At 39.9% G+C, this 23360-nt stretch overlaps 1 protein-coding gene across 1 annotated transcript in view; it reads right to left on the minus strand.

Moving 5' to 3' along the window:
• samd10b (sterile alpha motif domain containing 10b) overlaps window positions 1-23360 on the minus strand; it is a 41569-nt gene that overhangs the window by 1979 nt on the left and 16230 nt on the right. The window contains exons 2-4 of the mRNA XM_020608140.1: window positions 18002-18186; window positions 11513-11681; window positions 5555-5695 (exon numbers count right to left, since the gene is read on the minus strand). Of these exons, the coding sequence (XP_020463796.1) occupies window positions 5555-5695; window positions 11513-11681; window positions 18002-18186 (495 nt within the window). The remainder of the gene's footprint in view (window positions 1-5554; window positions 5696-11512; window positions 11682-18001; window positions 18187-23360) is intronic.

A 23360-nucleotide genomic window follows, 5' to 3' on the forward strand; every position in this document is an offset into this window, starting at 1 on the left:
AATAAGCCTTTTTCTCACTGTCATTATCTCTCTCTCTCTTTCTTTTTAAAACAAACAGTGCAACCAGGTGGTTTTCCTGACAACTATCCTGTTTGTTCCTTTCTGGAATGACACCAAGTGTCAGTGGGAAGGCAGACATTCTTCTCCCAGACTGTTCGCATTTCAGCTCTAAAGCCCTCCCCTCCTGATAATCGAGGAAGATACGCCACCTGTCTCCAGGCATTGCCAGATGTAACGTGGCACTGGAGTGAACCTGAACCAGGAAGGATGGCGGGGCATCAACAAGACAAGAAGCTTGAACAGACACAGAGAGAACTACTTCTCTCATAGAAATCCCTTTAAATGAGCTCCCTATGGAGCTGTCAGAGCCTCCTGAAGGTGCAGCAGAGGAGAAGAGGTGGGTGTGAAGAAGGGGATGAACAGTAACCGGGCAAAATTTGTATTGAAGAAAAATGACATGATCCTCCTTTTTCTTTGTCTGGCACACTCAGAGTTTTATTCACATTCTAATTCAGAGCTACAGTTCAGCTGGCAGGCACCATATGGAGGCCCGAGTAAAGCTTCGCAAGGATGGGCAACATCACAGGACAGTTTCAGAGCTACAAGGTTAACCAAGACAGACTCCCAGACCAGAGCTGGTGACCATGTGCTGCTGACAACAGATCTTGTTGCAGGGGGTCAAGGGTTGTTTTGAGGTTATTTGCAATATCATTTGGTTTTAGCTAATGTCTCCTGAGAGTCTGAAAAATGGCAGATGGCTACAGACAAAGACTGACTTTGATGAAAATTGGATGAGTTAAGATGGAAGAAGGGACTGACAGTTTATCATAAAGATACACCAACAACTAGAGGCTGTGAGGAAGAAAGAGGGCAGATCTCCCACTGAGCTATGATTTGAATCTTCCTTCCCAAAGCTTCCCAGATGTTACAGCAGGTTCACAGCACCATGGCAGAGTTATGGCTCTGGGCTGTGGAAGACTTCATCCTTTCCTTTCACCGACTGACTGACATACTGTACACAGCCTAGCTTGCTGAAAACCCATGAAACAACACAAGTGAAGTGCCTACACATACAAATATTCAAACACAAAAATTAGGTAATGACTTTCCCAACTATGAAGGGGTTCTGTAAACAACAGAACAGACTGTGAAATAATGCAATAGGAAGTAAAGCACTGAATGATGAAGACATGGATGGGTAAATATATCCTACTGCATTTAGCTTTGAAGTTGATTCGAATTTCCGCACTGCATAAACGTCTCAACTGTTAGTAGCTTTAAAATAAGAGTCAGTTTATTTTTTTTTACCATGATATCAAACTTTGCCCAAAGTTTAATGTGATACCGCAAGTTCAGCTCCTGTAGACTTGAAAGGTCAGTGTTGCTGTAAAAAGTTTGTGGATTCCAATGCATTCAGTGTACTGTATCTATAAACCTTCATGCCCTCTGTTCACTCTGTGTATTTAACCATGCTTTGGTTAAAATATGGCCACCTGGAACACGCTGTGCATGCATATGAAGGTCAGCAAGGTGAATTAAGCCACAGGAGTTGTCTGAGAGATTTAGTCAGTTTTTCAAGTACTTTCACTAAGAATTGTTACTGCTTGCGTCTGACAACAACACTGATGAGAATGGTCAGAGTGATCTTAAAGAGTACAGGCCTGGAAACCAAAACAATGAGCTGAAATAAGCTAAATTGCTCCATAGAGCTGAGAAGAACAATACGTTTCTGTGGCTTGTATAGGTTTGTCAATGCGAACAAACCTTTCATCTCCAAGTATCCATGTGTCCCATTGTGAATAGAAAATCTTTGACTATAACTTTAAAACATTGGTAAATATGGAGGTAATCTTCAAATATAACCACATTTTCTATGGACTCCATGAAACCAAAAATCTCAATCTCTTTCAGTCATACACACAATTTTCTTCAAATCATTTTGTCATGTTCTTTCATTCATTATTATGTGGATAATTTGCAACAGATGTAATGTGGTGCCATGTTGAGTGTGGAATGTTATTATTGTATGGTGCTTTGAGCAAGCGAGCTTGCCAAAGTAGGGTCCCACAGAGCTACAGTATCAGATCAAGCGTCTGTCCCTTCATTAACCTCTTTATCCATCTCATTTCTTTTTGTCTGATCTCTTGATTTCATCCCCAGTATCTGTTAAACATCTCACCTCCAGTTGAACTTCTCTGTACTGCTCTTGAACATAAATTATCCTTTTATCCCTTCTTCATATTTAAATTTTCTATGCTCTTTTGTGTTCTTTGTTTAATTCTGTATCACAAGTCTGTATTTATTGTTAGTTTTTAAGGTTTAACAAAAATACTAACAGCATTTTAGAATGCAGATATATATAATGCAAGAGCCTTGTAAAGATTGTGTTAAATTGTGCTATTATGCCTCAGAGACACACTCGCATCAGATTCAAGCTTATTTGTATTTTCATCCTCTTTTCAAAAGTTATTACGAGATCGATATTCCATTTTTTGGTAAATACACTGGAGATGAATCAGTCCTGACAGACGACACATGACTATACTAAATCAGACCATAATTGCAAATGGATGAGAAGAATCAATCTGAGAGGATATCTAGAAATGTGTGTGAAGTGCTGTGAGCAAAGCATGAGAGACAGTCCTGAATGTACAGTGAGAAAAGTCGGGCTCTTACTTTCTCACCTCTGGCCCTCATCTTTCCTTTTCACCACCATACTTCACCACACCCATCTCCTCCCTTTGACCAGTCACAGCATCAGCATCTTTTCATCCCTACCCATATCAGCATCTTTCTTTTTTTCTTGTAAGATTCCTGCTAGTATGGACTCAGGCACAGTAGTGGCTTGGGCTAAATACAAACATCATAGCATGGGCATAAGAACCATGTTATTATGCTGATGTTTTGCATGTACTGCACTGTATAATGATTACCATGTTAGCATATTAACATTCTGTAATTAACACTAAACACAAATGACAGCCCATCCAAAAGTTGTTGAGATATTTCACTTAAAACAAGCAAAGGTTAGCATCACGGTGGCGCTAGAGGAAAGGTTAAGATGCTATCTGAACCATCAAATGAGAAATATTTCAGTCTGCTTGTTTAGAGAAGTTTTATGCTGATGACCTTTGCAGCCTTTTATGATAGACCTTATTCTGTTCAGAGGTATGAAAGCGGTCTAAAATGCAGAGACATGGCTTAGCCTACTTGCATGAATTTTACTAAAGTGTCAATTGTCATTGTGTAGATTTTTTGATATAAATGTTCCAGTCCACACTTTAACCTTTATAACCTTTGCCCTCAGCTACCTTATTACTACCTCATCCCACTTTTCAGTTCATCGTTAATCCCCCAGCCCCATCACTCCTTCAGATACCTTCCAACCCATCCTGCCTTTATCACCTCGGAATACCCTCCAACCTGATGAACCTCAGGTGTTTTATGAAGCTACCAAATTAGCTTGTCCTTATACATTAGCATTGCTCTATTAACAGAAGTGTCCAACACCAATTTAACGGTCTCTCTATACCTGTCAAATGTATTCCTTCTGCCAGTTTAAATTTGTTCAGCATGCTTGATTGGCACGAATGTCATAAATAATTTTCTCACACTGTATCAAGGAGGAATGAGCTAAAAATGATAAGATAGAAAACAATACATTAGCACACAAAACAAAGTGAGTTTGAGTGTCCTAGTGATTCACTGGTTTGAAGCACATGCCAAGTAACCATGACGTCCTTGGCTTTAGTCAGGCCAGGGATGTCGCCTGTCATCTTCATTTCTCCCTCCTATATTTCCTGTCAGACTCTTGTGACACTAATTTACTAAGGCCAGCAATATTACTAACTCCATAAATACTTAAGAAAATCAATTTACACCTTAACGAAAGGTCTGTTTGCTTTGTGGCGCCAAAAGCCTCAGTAGGTTTACATGCATCAGGTGTTGCACTGAATTAGCATAACAGAATTTTAACATTTATTATTGTATCTTAAATGACTGGATAGTAGATTATTCAGCCTTATATTCTTATGTGACTGTTCCTCTTGTTCTTTCATTGCAGTTGATTACTCACATGGTTCACAGTTCCGGATTTACATGGAAAATGCTTTGTCTAAACAATTGTATTTGCTATTATGCCATTCTATGACGTTAGATGAATTGATTATTTCTTTAAATGTCACCTTACAATCAGGAGCCCAGGTTCTGCCCAGGTATGCTTCTTACATTTTATGTTTATTTCCATCTTACTTTTCACATTGCTGTGAGGTTGCAGGGCGCTCAAATAATCTGTGATTCCATACACAGGTGATGTGCTAGAAATACACTTTCAGCTCCCAAAGGTGGGTTGTGAAAAGACTGAAATGTACATCAAAAACTAACTTATTTATATCATTCCTGTCAAGCATTTAACTTCAAAGCAGACTGTAGAGAGCAGAAATCAGCAGAAATCAACAAACACCAACAGCACCAGGAACATGAACGATCAGAAACTGTGAGCTTGTCACTCTGCACTTCATTTATGTGTGTGAATGAAGCTGGTGTAAGAGCTCTTGCATATCAGTTTATAGCAAAAACAACTTGATGCTTTGCCTGAATTAACACAATATTTTGTTTTGGTCTGAAGCACTTGTGTTAAGAAAGGCTGGACAATTTAAAACAAATGGTTATGTTGTTTTTAATTTTTGCAAAAGGCTCTGCACTTCAGGATGCTCTGTGAAAATGAAGAGCACTGTAGAACATTCAGATATTTTTTGTCCCTTGTTTGTGTACTGAATTACAAGGGAACACATGAAAAACAACTACAGCAAAAGGTATGATGCAATTCCACTACAATGCTCCAGACCTCGTCTTATTTGGGGCATGAACTCAGCCATGATGCTGCTGCTAAATATAGGTCACGATCTTGAAGAGTATGGTGCTCAAAGGGAAACCTGAGTGGATTAGCCAGAAGGCACTTAGTGCATTTATCTTAGAATACAAAATTGTAAAAAAGAGAAACAAAGGGCACTCCTCATTTATCAAATGTGTACCTACACATTTTGAACATTTATTTGTAAAAAAGTGACAGGAAACACCTGAAACCCAGATCTGTACAGAGAAAGGAAAATGTATGCACATTTCCCTTTGATGACTCATAGCCATCACTGAACACAGAAAACAACCACCCACAACACTCATCGTAAGAGACAAAACAGGCTCGCAAGAAGCCTGACAAATCTATTGCTGAATCCAGGTCATTAATAATTTACTGAGGCAGTTTATTGATGGCTGGATAATAAAGAGTTTACCGAAGCCATCATTCAGAGATTCAAAAGGAATAAAGACCGCCCCAAATTGATAAAACTACACACAGCAACTAACAATTGCACTTAAATGTCCACATAACTCACAGCAGGAACGCATGGTCTCAGCCTGCCTCATCCCAATTTAGCCGAATTGAACTGCTCTCCTCCTGCTTGACCGTTTCTCACATGCACTAGCACATAAACCCAGAACACAGTTACTCTCATAAAAACATAATTACTCTCACACACCCCATCTTGTTACTTACTTCTACTAAGGAGCTGCAGGTTGCGGACCTCTTCTCTGACCTGCAGCTGGAGGACTTGTTGGAGGACTTCCTGCCTCAGTGTCTCCTGGACGATTCCCATCCTCTCTAGCTTCTCTCCGTTTAAACGCAGCAACGCCCGTCCTATCAGGAGAAGGCATGGATGGGTTATGTTAATCCACTATTTTGGGAAAAAGCACAGCATTAATATTATCATAAGAACCCAGTAATGTGCTCTTATTTAGTATATGATAAATTATTTAATTTTCTAATAATTTAAGAGTCAATGTATCTTCGTACAGCTAAGCGTGAATATGTTACATAGGACGTATGTGAGTAGGCAAACTTCCTTCAACAGGATTAAAATTGTCTCCGGGTTTTAACCAAAAAATCCAGGTGGGCATCTTTAGTGCCCCCAATTTGGACATCTTCTGTGCAAATTGGGGGCCCCTTCTGTATTATCTTGTAGATTCACTATCTAATTTACATTTAAGTGCATGGTACTTATTTTGTGCAGTGCAACCTTCCAGTTAGTTGCAGTAAAGAGGCTAGCATGGCAAGGATTACTCAGGCTGGCTGTTTTCTCTGGCTCAGTTTTACTACACAGTTTGGCAGTTAACCCTGGGGATGCACACATTTAACATACCATTACCCACAGCAAACAGCTTTTACAAATAAGCTGCACTCACACAAACCCAAGGGCAATATGAAAAAATGAGACATGTATGTGTGGTAATACAGGCACACCTATGGGTAGGAGAGCTACGTCCTTCACCAGTGCAGACAGAAGAGGAATCCATCATACCTGCAGCAGCACTGTGCAATGTCCAAACTATAATTAGACTCATTACTCTTGCAGCTCACTATCCTTGCTTTCATTCCTGTTTCCTTCTCCTGGTCATCAGTACATCCTCTGTATCTCACTCTCTCTTGTAATTTTTGTATTGGTGCATTGTGTATGTAGAGCAGAGGAAAAGCTGCCAAGTTATGTCAACCCCAATCCTAACCTTAAGCCTAAAACCAGGTTTTAACCATCAAAAAGCCCTTTGAAATTGTGAGGACTGGCTAAAATGTCCTCACAACGTTGGCATTGGAAAAAATTGGTCCATACTTTTTATTAGTATATTGTTTATATTGATGATAGCCTGTCTATTACTTTATTGCTGAGTGCCTTGTTTCTATCCCCTTGCTGCTATAGCTTTGTGAAGTTCCCTGTTGTGGGACTAATAAAGGTTCTTCTTATCTTATCTTATAATTAAGACTCTCTTTGCATTTTGACCTTAGCTAAAGTGAGAGTGAGAGAGAAACAGCAGCAGATTTTTCCACTGATTAAAGATTAAAATGAACACAATGAAAGCAACCTATGTGAACAACCTAAACCTTTTGCTAACATACTTTATCCACTCAAAAGTAGCTAACATGCTATCATAGGGCCAGTGTATTACGCCACTGGTGTTGTGACACAGTTCCACTCAACATAAATAATTAAAGATACATGAATTGTTCTGGTTAACCTCCAGCTAACGGCCAGCTAACTGCTAGTGTTTAACTTGCAGAATCCTATCAGTTTATGATCTATGTTCTGGCGGGTTTCTCTGTGGAACTGTCTAGGTTCTGTCTGTTTTCTTATTTCATGTTTCTATATGAGTGTATGAGGATGGAACCCATCTATTTGCTGGAGTACATGTTCAATCAGCATGAATCTGTTATAAATAGCAGCGGAAGTGGGTTAATGTCTGAAGCCTCCGCTCTATTAACGACTCTGTCAATCTGTCATAAAACACATACACACACACACTGATTGTTCTTTTATTTAGTCACTGTACTAATTAGCATGTCTGTGGGAAGTCTGTAACGAATGCAAGAAAAGAGAGGAAAGAAAGGAACAGAACAGAGGACGAGCAGAGAAAGGTAAATGAAAGAAGAATTACAATTCTATGTATGTCTTCTGTCCCCTTTGTGAACCCATGAAATATAAATGTCCTTAGGTCTTCATATTTTATAGGCTTTAGGGTAGAGAACAAATTAGAGCGTGTAATAGTGTGGGAGACTGAGGTGGGTCTGGTGTGACCCTCAGTGTGCTCAGCCCGGGACTGAGTGCTTCTAAAACCATCTATAAAGAAACATGTAGCATGAGCCATATCACTTACAGTAACATTTTTCATGCCCCCTAAAAGCTATACAATTACAATACTAAATTGCTTAAGCTTTTGTTATGCTAGTTTTACTGCGAGTCTTACTGGTCCATATTCTATTACTGAAACCTATTTTCCCACCGGTTTATGTGCCTAGACAGGCCTGGTCATGAGAGTCCTACCATGCTCTCAGATGTATGACTCAGCTGACTCATCTGCTGACCCATGCACTCTCACAAACCAAACTGCAGCTCTGTCTGTTCCAGTCCTCATTTTCACTTTTTATGTAAGTACTCCACTGTGCATATAACTGCATGTATTCTCTGGAGGTAAACTGAATTTCAGCTAGAAAAATAATTCCAATTAAAGTACTTATAAAAAATCATTATTGAATCCACATATATACAGTAGGAGGAAATGTTTGTTAACGAAGCTTTGTTACACCTGAGTGACTGATACTTTGTAGGCAGCGGGAAGCAGCAAAAATTAATTATTTTTGACATCCCAGTATACCTCTTTGCTCTCACTGGAACTAGGGAAGCAAAACAAGGACAGTCAGCCAGTCCTTGCATTACAACCAGATGTGCTGGAACAATACAGACAATAGCTACCTCCACTCCCTGGGAGACAAAGTCTTGACAAAGCACTTATAGGTCCCATAATGATTTCAAGGATTATGCATAACAGTATGTGGGTGCACATGTGGTTTAAAGACAGATTATTTACTTCTCCTGAGAGTGCAGGTGACCCCTGTTTCTAACACATAAAGTGAAACACCCATTTTGTGTGAACACAACTACCTAAGGGATACACAATGGTTTTCTATTTATTTTGTGCACAGTTACGGTACTTCTTTTAATGCACACTCCTGTCAGCGCCTACACACTCATCAACCTCTTCACCTCATCTCTCCTACAACTCTCTAGTGTGTGCTTGCCAAGAGCAGTATTGGTACATCCTAGAAAAACCACTGCCCTTGTCTGTCTGTGTGTTTGTGCATGTGTGTGAGACAAAAGCAGATGAATGGAGCTCAAACTAATTCCCTTCAGACAGACCTAATACATCTCCTAATAACTGCACACAGATAGGTGAAGTAGTGCTGTCAAAGGGAGGAAAGAGACACAAAAACAAAGGCTGTTTCAATAGAGATGTCTCCTCCCAATTTGGCCTCAAAATAAATTGCTTATTAACAATGTCTCGGCATAAATGGGGAGCAGTTATGCACTGACTAGGACAATAATGAGTTTTAAAACAGTCTGAAAAGCAATCCAAAAGGTAGAAAGACAGACTTCCTTATAAAAGAATAACTTTTAAATTAAACTGTTGTACACCAGTTCAATCCATATTGTCCCTGAAGGTCTACATGGTGTATTACATTTCTGTTTGCTTGTACTTTATATACTCTACAACCACATTCACTGCATTTCCCATTCAGTATGTCCTTGCTGTCTGCCCTATCTGTCATTCACACCTGGTATAAAACTATGATCTGCATCAGGATGTACTGCCTTGATAAGGAAAGTAGAACATTAATGCAGCAGCAGCTGAAATGCAATGTAGTGTATAAGATCCCATCTGGAGATGGTCTGGCTTGCTTTGTGATTGGATCTCACTCTGTAAATGCACAACATACATACAGTCATGAAAAAGTATCTGTACACGAGCTAAAGATAGCAGATGCTACTTTTACTGACTGAATGCTGAAGTCTTCAAACCTGCTAACCTCCTGTATGTTTGCAGTTTCTTATCACAGAATGTTGTTGGCAAAGCTAAAAAAAAAGAATAAAAACACCATGAGTGAATGCTACAGTACCATTATTCCAGCAACTAATCTGCTAACATTAAGTGTGATCTGAGCCATTACTTATCTATCCTGAAACTGCCACAGTTGGCACTGGTCTAGTCTGCTACTGTAGGTGCAAGAACTATCAAGCTCTTTGACTTAGAGCAACACTATGTAACTTCCAAAAGAAGAAATAAAACAATCATTCTTTAACAGTGAAACATTTAACTCATAAACAATAATACACACTCTGGTCCACTTCAATACATAGAGGAGTATTGCAGCCTATAATTGATTTGATCAATAGTCTATTATGGCTAATATACATTTGATACATAATGATACATGTTTTGATTTTCATTCATCAGGCTCACTTGTCAAATAAAGGACTTGGATCATGGGCTCTCACTCTCTGCATATGCTACTGTGGAGTAAATAAAAATTTAACTGCATTGCAAACATGGTCTGATGGTCTGTTTCTATCCAGCATCTGACTGAATTATCCAATTCTGTCAACAGTGACAATGTTAGGAATAAAGATAAAATGAATAAAAGATGATAGCATGGCTCTTACGCACAAGTTCAATGTAAAAGCAAGAGACAGTAAAGAAGCTACACAGATCTCCTCAGGCACCTTGTTCCACTGTAATGGTTTCCCTACCGAGAGACTGAAAGAGAGAGAGCTTTACTTTTGGGTCACTGAACTAAGGCGATATAGACACAGAATCCATGTTGGTGAGATCCGACATCCTTCTGTGTATGAAAAAGGCAGGGTATTTGTATGTGGAACATCTATTGATGTGATTCTTTGATACTGACCCACATCAACAACAAAACCACATATTCAGCCAATACTTGCACCAGAAAACACAGGGAATAATAACCAAGGTGAAATGAAATCCAGCTGGACACAAGTGAATACATGAGGAAAATTGGATTGGAGGCTCTCCCTCTCTCTGTTTGAGAATACACAAATAAAAATGATCATATCAGAGCTGCTGTAACTATGACAGCTACAGCATTCTGGCAATCTGTTCTCTGCTGCAGGGTCTGGTCTGTCAGGGCCAGGGATGTGTGTGTGCCTCACACTGTGGGGGGTGGTGACTTGGTTTACACGTTTAAGGTTAGACTAAGTCTCTAGAAACTGAATGTAAGACAATTTATAGTCCCCATGTGGAATGAAAACAAATGTGCGTGTGTATGTTTGAACACACCTGTTCATTTGTGTCTATTGTTGTTGTGGTGGTTTGTGTGTATATGCACCTGCATGCATTTGTGTGGGCTCACTATCAAACAAATGTGTGGGTGGGTAGGGTGGGGAGGGGTGCAGCTTGTTTATATATGCTTGTGGGAATGGAATACGGGGAGCACACTGCTTTGCGTGGACCGGAAGTCACTTGTGGGACCCGGAGGCTGGGCCCCACAACTAATTTGTCATATTTTATGAAAATGACAGGGTGTAAGGTTAGAGCAAATACCAGCTTTGGTTAAGGTTAGGGTAAGTCTCCTGAAAATGTAAGTGTGTGTACAGACCTTGTAAGTGACGACTGCAAAGATGGGTGTGTATGTGTGTGTGTGAGGTTGCTGTTTGAACTCAACACGTGATAGCCCACCCATTTTTATGCAGCTTCCCTTTATTCTCCTAAAATAGGCTACACTCCTTTTGTTACTTCACATGAATGCCTTTAAATCTCCTTTGGAGAGATTTGGGTGTAAACCTGTTTCCAGCTGAAAAGGCTAAGCTGTGGAACCAGGAACCTTAAAATAAAACTTTTGTGAGATTTGGTAAGCCTTTTATGGCATTGGTTTGCAATGTGTTAGTCCAAAGGAGCATCACTGCTGTGTTTATTGAAAGAAGCAGAGGTCTGAGGGTATTACTGTTAAACAGTGGTTATGCTTTAAAAAATTATTTCTGTATAGCTGTGTAAATTTAAAAAATGAGCACTTATTAAAAGTCCAAGCAGACAGATGTGATTTTAGCAAGTAATTATGCTAGATAAAACCGTTATGCGCATGCATCATCATGTGTGCGGTGTACTGTACCTGTGATGGCATGATGAGAGAAGGCCTCTACATAGGTTAGGTAGTTGTGAGGGCAGTGTTTTTTAAGCCACTTGCAGACATCCTGCTGTGTCCACAGCACCACAGGTTTGGACAGACTGGACAGCGTAGGACTGGTGTGATACACAGTGAAGGCTTCACCTGGACGCAGCTGAAAACACACAAAGAGCAGTGAACTCTATAGTAACTGATGTACTGTAGCCGTAATAATAACAATAATAGTAATAGCAAGACAAATCCAGTAAACAAAGGTATGTGTGTATTTGTGTTTTAATTTGTACTATACAGTATGATGCAAATTGGAATATTGCCTTTTATTGCTTTGTTTTGCTTCACATAATCACCTTGTGACTGTGTTAGCTTTCTTAAATATGCAACATGGTGGATTTTCTCATTAATGTAAAATTAGCTGGGGTGATGCTTTCTAATGCTATAGTTTGCAACAAAATCCCTTCTGGTTGTCAACTAAACCCATAATAGTAAAAGTGCAGAGTATGAATAAAGTAATGGAGTCGAAACACTGCGTAACTTGCACTGTTGTAAGTCTCATTTATTACAGATATGAGCCAAACATGTATTGCAGTGTTATCTATTCCACATAATCATTTCAAAAGGTTGTTTACTCTCTTGTGAAACCCATACAATTCTTATTATGAGCTCAAATATAAATTAACAGTGAATGTTAGACTTTTGCCTTTAAATTCTAATTTAAAATGATACACATTTCCACTGTTTCACTATATCTACTTATTTTAATGCTATACAATATGACACTTCACTCCTCTGTCAACAACATATCTTTGTGCAGTAATTGCATTCTGTCTATTATTTTCACCAGCATGGGTGTTAACGTTTTGGCTGCTATGGCCTTTTTCTGGAAGTAATTTTCCCTGACAGCAGTACCTTCATTAAAGAGTCATCAACAACATTAGTGTGATTCTGTCATCTTTATCTTTCAACTACACACCTTTCTTCAATTTCACTCCCCTTCTTTGCACACTTTCCTCTGACCCCTGAAAGTTGTTAGACAGCAGCTTTTCCTTTGTGTATCAAGGCTATGCGTGGGGAATTAATATGGACGCTAATAAAGTCATAACCAGTTCACACTGGCAGAAAACAACAATTTCCTTGTCCCCTCAGCTTTCTCTCTCTTGTGTTATACTCATATCTAATCCATTCATTCATGCTCTGACTGAGCCAACTCTACAACAAAGGCGCTGGCCAATTTTCAACAGAAAAACACAGAACTGCAGCCAAATGCTCCACTCCATAACTGACTGCATTTAATGGGATTATGTATGCTGAAATGTCACACACACAAATGCAAGATGCACACACTCATCAAGCCTCATTCCCAGTGTTCGTCCTGGTGCTTTCTTTTTAATGACATAAAGACCAACTCCCAGAAAACCTTCACATCTCAATATGTGACAGACACAGGTTAACAACTATTTGTATCTTTACCAGCTGCTGGAATGAGATCTCCTACTGTCAATTTCAGCACCAATCAGCCCTATCAAGTTCTGGCTGGTCCACTAGCTAAGTACGTTCTGCTTTGTAGGCCTTAATTGAAAACAACTCCATTTCTCCGCTCCAGTGTGTTTTCTCCTTTCCTAATTACAGACATACTACTACCCCAACTCAACACTGAAGTCATTTTAATAACCAAAACGTACTGCTTGACCCCCATCATTAATTGAGTTTGAATTGGGAGAGGTATGGAAATGCTTGTTCTTATGGATGATTGAGTGCAGACAAGAGAGGGTAAAATACTCCCTCTTCTTTGGATGGCCTTAACGCCTGCATGCAGTGGAGCTCCCAGTCTGCTGATTTAGTCCTTGTCACCTTTACAATACTCACACTGACATAGGCGAGTAAATATTGGAGCGAGTAGGCTCTACAAATGCCTGGACAATCATTCAGAATGCTACATTAAACAAGACAAATAGATCTTTGTCTCGAGCATGTCAAAGGCAAGAAGACATTTTGTTTTTACACTTTGGCTTTTAAACAAATTAATTATGTGCTGACACTTATAGGTGCTGAATTTTGTTACCTTTGGAAAGTGTAAGCTGTAATGTTTATAAGGAACTGTCTATGAGAGATGGAGGACAGAGAGGAGGAAGAGAAAGAGAGGAAGGTGGAAACTATATACTATATATTTTTTAATAAGTGCCTAAAGAGCTGGAGCAGCGAGTCAAACTGTATTTAACCAATATTTTCCTATTATTTGGATTTAAAGTCAAAAGATGAGCAAAAGCAAAACACTAGATCATTAATATTTCTATTCTATATTGTTGTTGTTGTCTTTATATCAGTTAAACCAATTAGGTTTTCAAGGTGCTATACTGTACCACACTATGCTTTCATCTTTATTGAAACTGATGCAAACACTCTGAATAAGTTATAGTCAACTAATATTTTTAGGTTTCCTTTGTTATTCATTCCCCTGTTTTGCTTCCCAACACAACTTTTTTCCTTCTACTGTACACCAATACTTTTCTGCATGTCTCTATTGATCAGCCTGTTTGTATCCTCGAACAGCTTATTGGTCTTCCCCTATTTATTTTGTTCTATCATGTCGCTCATCCTCTACTTGCTCCTTATAAATTTGATCCTCTGCCTGCCTGACACCCTCCCTCCTCCCTCCCTGTCCTCCCCTTTTCCTGCTTCCTCCGTTCAATCTTTCTTCTACCTTGACTTCTGTGCACCAAGCTGCTTTTTGTTCATTTAAGTGCCTGTGTGTGTGTGTGTGAGTGTGTATGCATGCCCTGCCACTGTGCGAAGCTGAATCAGGGATTAGCCGAAGTCAGGCGAGCGTGGGGAATCCTTAAAATTCACTCTTTGTGACTGATAATACTTCTCTTTCGATGCCTGCCTCTGTCTCTGCACATCCAGACCCTGCATGAGGTTGATCGATGATGCTACGCTAATCAGGAATAAAAATCTGAATATGTGTCTGTGTGTCTTACAGCACGCACATCATGTACTGTAGCTCAAACCTGCCTTTTACTCTCTTTTCTGCTGTCACTTTATCTCCTCACATGATAGTAAACACTCCTCTATCTTTGTTGTACACTCTGCTCTCTAACAACTCTCTCTTCATATCACATCTACTGTACTTATCTAATGCTTTCTCTGCTGAGAACGAGATCTTCACTCTGACAGATCCTGACACAGGATCCTTCATATGTCTTTCACACGTCTTGCCCCAACTTCACATTTCATCTTAACCCTCATTCCTTTCCTCTTAGTAACCCTGAATCTTCCTCCATGTGTCTGTCAGTTTATACTGCATCTTTTATCACCTTTGTGGTGCCCACTGCTGAGTCTAGCCTTGTGCGTATGTGTGGTTGAGTGTGTCACTGTGTATGTGTTCACTTTTGTGAGTGTCCGCTTGACTGTTCCTGTGTGGTTGAGTGCGTGAACTGTCAAACTCTGTTAGCTTTGTACAACTCTGCCTTTGACTGTCCTCAGGACTCAGTGTGTATATGTGCACTCATGTATATGTGAGTGGGCTCTCAGTAGGTGGACAACGGGCCAGATGGGATTTTCACAAAGCTCTCTATTTAGCATGAGTCAAACATGTGTCTTGGGCAGGGCAACACAACCCTGAGGGGCAGGACAGGGACAATACAGACTAAAGCATTTCTGCCTCTCTGCCTAGCAGCCCCCTTTATTTTTCTCTTTGTGTCTCTACTGTGTCTTTCAATCCACAAGACTCCACTGCATCATCACTACGCCAACGCAGCCACTGGACGCTTCCAAGCAAGCGACAAAATACAAAGACAAAATACATCATTTGTCACTGAATTGCGCAACAATTCTTGTAAACATTTTCTGATCTGTTGCCCCTATTTTCAGGATGAAAACATGATGGGGTGTTTGTCTGTGCCTTTCAAAAATGACCTATATTACAAAACCTATTTACTGTATATGAGAGCTGTCTGATCTGCCACCTTTGTGGTTAAAGGTTGTTACATTTAGGCAAATGAAAATGCACTTAGTTAAAGCTACTGGTTGTAAGGGTTACAGGAAACAACAACAAAAAAAGAAGATTCACCCTCTGGGGACCATGAATATCTAAAACAAAGTTTCAGCATAATAGAGTACATCTAATTATTTTTGAGATATTTCAGTCTGGACCAAAGTGGTGGAACAGGCAGACCAACACTGCCATGATGAGTGTATGATATACAGATTGGTGCAGAGCAACATATTGATGCTATGTCACCACAGTAGTGCACACTAGTTTAATGGCATCACTCCGTTTGCATTGTCACAGCAGACAAGAAGAATCAAAGCAAAAGTAAATAATAATGGATTCCATGTACAAATTGGTAGGTAAAACAATACACATAGAGAACAAATGGATTTTTCACACCTTGTTGGTATGTTTTCACTCACATTTCAAGCAGAATAACAATTGATAAATGATAAATATTACATTGCGAATGAGAACAAAATATAGATTTTTGCAGTGTATCTTGGAAATAGGCATAGCTACACCCATTTATGTACCCTACACTTGGTTAGTACTGCAAACACTTTTGTGTTGGGAGTATCTGATGAGTGATAACAGCCGTGTTTGAACATGTATGAACAAGAAACATATATATATAACTGTGATATTGGTTCAACCTCTCTGCTGTCACTCTTTCTTGCCTCTGCTAATTGTCTGGTCTGCATCAACATAACTGTGTGTTCCAGTCGAGGACAGGTGTCTGCATAGAACTGCATAATGTGTTATATTAGTTTTGTTAACAGATAAGGAAGATTCCCCAGGTGACGCCTTATATACAGAAGCTGAGTTGTAGTTCACTTAACTGGATCCCTCATTAAAGCTGATGTGTGCACAACCAATGTGATGGAGAATATTTTAATTATAATTCCTTAGCGAACTGGACACATAAACACTAATCCAAAGAATCTCTCTCACACACGCACATGCATATGCACACACACACACACACACACACACACACCCATGAACACAAATGCTTAAAATTACAGATGCACGAATGGACACTGAAACATTTTTTGAATGCACACATATCAAAGAGAGCTGGACTGCTCCCCCATTTGTTGAATAATGCATAGAATCTTGTTGCCACAAGGAAATGATAAGCCTTACATCTAAGGTATAGAGGTGGTTGAATTATCTAGTCTCAGTGTAATCACAAGGAAAACGCTTTCCACTTGTCTTTTATTAAACTTTTTATAGCTGTTCTAGCTGAGGGGGGCACCTTTTTATGAATTATTAAACAACCTTGCAGTGCACACATACATCTGGCCTCACAGTAGCAAACCTTCTTAAAGGCAATCAGGAAACAAACGACCTCCAAAGGGCTATTTGCTCTCTTTCATGTGAAGAGTAGTCAGGGAAGATGGTGTTGTGTCATATGCTGTTTTAGGTCAAACACAGGCAGACAGCCTTAAAATAAATGTTGCCCCTTTTTGGTGCAGCACAGATGGGATTCCAATTTTCACAAAACCAATGTGTAGATGTAAATGATGCTCTGGCTGCTATGCTTACATTATACTGCTAAGACATGGAGCCATGAAGCAAACACTTCTTACCAAGCCAGCAGCATTAAAATGGCTTTCATATAAGGGGAGAAAAGCATGCATCTATGTAACTGTGTATTTCTGAAAGTCTATATTATGGGCAGAATGTGTTCTCTTGGACTGTACAACAGCTATGACATCACAAGCCAAGGAGTAAGAGTTGTCCTATCCCTCCTCTGTTACAAAACCAGTTTCTCTCTAGTATAATTCTTGACAGATTCAGGTATCAGATTCAGCCATCATATACAAGGTAAAACAATTTGACTTCTTATTACCTCTGAGGTTTGACAGCTACAGATCTACCACTGACACTGATGCCCTGATTCTCTCTTGTCTTTCTCATGATAACAGTTTCTCTTTTACAGTATAGGTATGGTTTTTCCCCTGCCCAGGTTAGGACTGTTTCATTGTGCCACTCTTTTTTGTTATATAGTTAAAAACATTGCTTTGAAAACACATAGCTTTTATGAGCTACCAACAGACAAAGCACCCCTCAAGAGAAATGATCTCTTAACCAAACTACTTAAGATGTTCAAAGTACTACTTTAAAATATTTCACCTAGAATTGTGATGTAACTTAATACAAAATCAAACAAGTGAACCATAATATTAATTTGAACTTACTTTACAGCATAAAATAAGTAATGTTGTACTTGGGACCCCAGTGGGTATAGAACTGATTCTTTGTGAAAAATCCAAAGTCAGTGCCAGATTATGTGTAAAGCATGACATGGCCTCAATAGTGAAATCATGAATTATGGTTTGGGTCTCAGAACTTTGCTTTCTCTGTCTGTATTTGTTATAGAATAGCCTGTCCAGTGCTGAGCTGAACATTTGGTCATTTATATGCAGTGAAAACACTCCTCCACACTGCTTCTGTTCTGTTTGTGGACGTCTTTATACCTGGACGCCCTCTGTGCCGGGCTGCTGCAGTAGTTTGACGGTGCGTGTGTGTGCTGTCTTCTGGCTGCAGCCATCGTGCCAGGTCAGGTTGCTGCCTCCGGCACGATGTGGCAGCTGGTAGCTCAGCTCCTCAGCAGACATCGTGTGCTCCAGGGAGGCACGGCAAAAGCTGAAGCTGGACGCAGCTGAGAGGAGAGAAAAGAAGAAGAAGAGGAGAGAAAAACAGAAAAAGACACATAGATGAAGAAGAACAAACACTGATGAGTACTTACTTTATCATCATTGTTGACAGGCTTTGCATGCATCGTCTATGAACTGAGCGGGAAAACATGCGCAAAATAAATCAATAAATAAATTATTGATAATCCTCTAAGAGCTTAACAGGCTTCACATTCAGTTAGTACACACTTTGTGTACTGACTCTCATACAGCTACAAACAGATGGCTGCTTTGGTTGACAGTGGTGGACAGCCGTGATATTCCACTCCAATTATGCTGAGTGCATATTCACTGCAGAGGGAGCACAGGATTTTTAGAATTGTGTCTTTCTTGCTAGATTAGTCGTTGATTATTTAAATCCTAAACATAAATATTTGATTTTTTTCTTCCCCCTGTCTCTTTAAACAAAACAGTGTCAGAGCCTTCTTTGAGAAAAGCCTAATTTCATCTCCCACTAATGATTTCTTAATTTCTTTCCCTCCCTCCTCCTTGGAGACCAGATTTTAAAAAAGAAAGACCAGATTTATTTGAACTCACTATATAAAGTTTCACAGGATCTTTACAATATGCTCATCCATTTGTCTTTTTATTATGTTGCTCTTTTTAGATGATTTTTGACCCAGTGGTCATTTCCTATATTACTGTACCTCTTTCTAAATAAGCAGAGGTGTGTAAAGATATTATCTAAGATGTGAAAATGGATGTTAAAACAGAGAAAATGAGCTAAGCTTGCCATTTCTCTCACCAACAGTGGAAAATAAGCCTTCCTGGCCTATTCCCATTTTAGAACTGCACAAGAGACCACAGAAACCTCCTGTATGACTACTGAGGCTTGTGGGAGACACTTGGCAGCAGATGAGAGGAATGGGGGGGAAAAAAACACTTTTTCTCAACCCAGAAATCTGTTCAAGTGAGCAGAGGTGCATGCAGAGTTCACATAGCCATGATGGGGAATGAAAAAGAAGGTGAAAAAGAAGAAAGACCTGCCAGGAATCACTGATGTGTAACCTTTTTTTGCCTCTCTCCCATCATATCCCTCTTTCTCTCTGTGCTCTCTCACTGTGCTTCCTGATTTCTCTGTTGCTATTTTTGTATCATCTTACACAACAGCATCTTTCTTGTTTCCCCTCTTCTCTCTCTGTCTCTTTCTAGTTGTCAGGTCGTTGGGGTTATTGGGACAAACCAGGCCAACCCCTGATGTAATTACTGCCAGTCAGACTTTGGGCAGGAGGAGACAGGAGGAAGGGACAGTGGAAGTGCCTTGCAACCCTAAAGACCTGCCAATCTCACAGAAAGAAATGAGAGAAGGTGCAAAATCAAGAGCAATTCAGACAAGAGAGAGAGAAATAGAGCAGTGCTGTAAAATAGCCCTAGATCCATGTAAACTGACAGTAAAGTGGTCAAACTGTAACAAAGTAAAAGAACTCGAGGAGGGGGTGGGGAGACACATTAAAAAACCACAGTACAGCTTTATTTAACAAGCTGTTAAAGCCAGAGATTTCCAATTAAGAGAGGGACCACCTAACTGTTTATAGACATCTCTTTTCAAATGAAGAAGTAGAACATGATGACTTCCCATTTCCACTTAAATCTCAGTTTCTGCCACATTGCCAGACCTTGCCACCTCCAGCAGTCGTAAAATGAAGACAAAGCACTCATTCTGCGAGCTTTAATAGACTTGTTCGGCTTAACATGCTGGCTCGGGGTACAGCGAAGAATTTAGAACCAGCCAAAAGTGATTAAATATCCATATCTTTCTACTGACATCACTTTTGAAATTACGCTGCAATGTATGCCACTTTTAGAGTCGCAAAATTACTGAGTTACAGTCAGTTAAGGAATCAAAAAAAAATATCCAGTGGTTGAGTCCATTTTAAAGCCTCAGGAATCTGGGACTTCAACAGCCAAGAACTGAAGAGAGAAGAGTTGCTGGTGTTAGAGGTGCCAGAACCAAGGGCAAAGTGTCAGGCAGGTGCTCGTGTGTGTGTCAGTGTGTGTGGAGGGTAGGTAGGTCAAAACACTCAGCCCAGTGAAGTGTAATCTCATATCACCTCCTCCTGACTGAGCAGCATATCTGTGGTGCAGAATGGCTGCTAAATCTCAAAGGTATTCCCTTTTGGAAAAGGTAATTAAGCTGTTAGGTACGGCACCCCAGAAGGTCACTCCAAGCCAAATCCCTCAATAGATTAACATGGTATCACTAGACATTACTCATTTGACTCCAAAAAAACGATCATCTATAAATTGGTCCGTGCAAACTCTTTTGCTGTGTAGGACAAACTTGGTATCAACTTCAAGGGTGCTAGTGTGTGTTTGTCTCATCCTCTCACAGGTAGGCAAGTGGTCTGGCTAATCCACTTTATTCCAGGCATCACAGGGTGCCATGGTGTATTTTACCAGCATGTTATTGGTTACATGATCAGCTCACTTCCTACCAAGCACCCCTTATTCAAATCAATCTTTTCTGTTTGCAGGCCATGTTTTGCAAGAGGATGAAAACTCGTGCAATGATTTTTGTGTCTCTGTAATGTACGTTAAACCTGGAGTATGAAATATAGCACTGAACAGACCAATGCTGCCAACTCTCTCTATGTCAAGTGCATCTTCCAATGAGCCTGATTTGTTGGCCCTATAGCATGTTGGTGCTAAAGTGAGGGCCTATTTACCACTCTTCCATTCCACCAAACCAGGCCTTAACCCCAGGAATGAGCCATAAAATTACTCAATTTTGAAAGAGCAAGGGAGGGAAAAAGACTAATCTGGTTGCAGCTTTAAAAATAAATATAAAACCCAGGACCCCAGGGGTTTTTCCCATGATGCTTTGCAGTCTATTATCCACAGTGACATAAGACATTGTTGCAAAGGCTGGGCTGAGGTTTACCTTTCACAAACCATCAGTATCATGGGAACACACAGATAGGGAAACAGGAGTAAACAATGGACATCCGCAACACAGGCTGATTGAAGATAACAACACAACAACTCTCATCAGGACACAGACGAGGGAAATGCCAGCTAAATCTATGTGTACGATTGGGTGTGTTAGTGAATGCCAGTATGCTCATGAATATGCGAATGTGATGAGGACTCGCATATCCACACATCAGTATAATCCCTGTTTGCTTTCGCTGAGGCCAGTGGATCTGAATAAAGCTGCAGAGAGCCCTTATATGCAACCATGTGGATGGAGGCTGAATTCTGGATCCAAACTGCAGGATGGTTATGGCTCACAGTGCACGGCCCAGAACACAGGTGTAGCTGATGTTTCTGTTATGATTTTGTTAGTCGCTGTAGAAGTCCAGCTGCACCCTGACAGTATAACAAAGGACGGTATAAGAAATGCCAGCCCGACCTTGGCTTCCTCCCTTTAGGCAGTGCTGTGAAAAAAACTGGAACGACAGGATGACTTTTATCCTCAAACTCTCAACTCTGGCCCCCACCACACTTCCACAGAGACAGAACTATTGATTATCCATCACTGTGTCAGAGAACATGCAATTACAGATCTCTTTAGATAAAACACACAAACACACACACACACACACAGATAGGCATACACACAGACACAGTCCATCTAACTCCTCCACTTGAGGCCACTGGCTGTCATATCCACTCTTGCTCAGTGCTCAGAGGATCTCGCTACATGTTTCACACAAGACGAGAAAAGGGAAGAACGACAGAGACAAAGAGATGGGATACAGGGGTCTGATATGGCCATGCCCTTTAAAGAGGATGAAAGAATGAAACTCGGGGTAAATGCAGGAAGAGAAAGACAGAAATAAGCAAAATGAAAAATCACAAAATTACACTTCAGACTAGAACATTAATATTAATTGTATCAGGGAATGAAGGAGGAGAAAGAGGGAGTAAAATGCTAAGGAGATTATATCATATTTTCTCCTTTTCATAGCCAAGTCCCCATACAATGACACATGAGAACAGATTAGATCTCACAATTGATCATTCAGAGCAAATGTCAGAAGAGAAAGAAGGAGGGAAGAGAAGGAATAGAAGAACAAGGCTGATTAATAGGATGTGAGATGTGAGCAGGTTTGATCAAGATAGGGAACCACAAGATTAACGTGTGCCTTTATATGTGCAATAGTAACTTGGTTATCTAGTGTTCTGGCTTATGCATTGTGAACACCCTGGTGCTGAGAATCCTGAAGTTCAAATACTAGTAATTAATTAAATTGAAAAATTGACTTTGGATTATGTAGACTGTGTTGTCCCTTTCACTTTCCATTACAAACAGAGATGTTATCCAGCAAAGTGGTGAACCTCAGATAACCAGAAACCAAATTGTATTGAGGATGTACAGTAACACAGTAGGTACAGAAATGAATTCTCAAAAAAAAAATCAAAGACATACCTGAACTATGATGACCAGAGTCCTTGATGTGTTATGATCATATGCATCATGAATGCTATATAAATAACCAGATTCCTCCATTCCATTTAAATATATCCAAAGTAAAATAAAAATGAGTCAAAAAACTGCAATACAAATGTTCATGTAAACATAATGATATTTCTATTAACAAAATGCATTTTTAAACTGTCTTTCAAATGTTAAAGTTACTATAGCTGTTTTTTTTTTATTATAACATTGTATCAAAGGACAATCTGGAAACTTGGAGACCATGTAAAAGGGTTCATTCACATTGAACCTATAGAGAACTATGACCTAAATGTGCAGCTCCCCATGCCTTTACTTAGGTTTTCAGTTAACTGTTTTGCTGTCAGGCTCAACACCTCACTGGCCAGTATCACTCTCATAGCTTTGTTTTTGGCCACAGCAAGTGGCTCATTTCAGTAAACATCTGTAACAACCCACTGTATCTTACCTGTTCTGCACCAAGTGGCAGGTGGATACATTTACAGACTAGCTGGTGAATAGAGTGGATCAAACAGCAGCTAAAAAGCCAAATATTGGAACTGGTAGAGTCCAAACAGAGAAAAAGTGCCAGAGGTGTAGATAAGAAATTAACTGTAACGGCATGTGCCTTAACCATTAGGTTACCAGGTCACTCTAACTTTGGCAGTAAATGTTCAGGACCCCATCACTCATATTAAGAGGCTAAAAGGAAAATTTGGCTTTGGTTTCAGGTAAGCAAAATTGCTCCACATACCAAAAACA

The sequence above is a fragment of the Monopterus albus genome, unplaced genomic scaffold (assembly GCF_001952655.1).
Source record: "Monopterus albus unplaced genomic scaffold, M_albus_1.0 scaffold91.1, whole genome shotgun sequence".
In the NCBI taxonomy this organism is placed as follows: domain Eukaryota; kingdom Metazoa; phylum Chordata; class Actinopteri; order Synbranchiformes; family Synbranchidae; genus Monopterus; species Monopterus albus.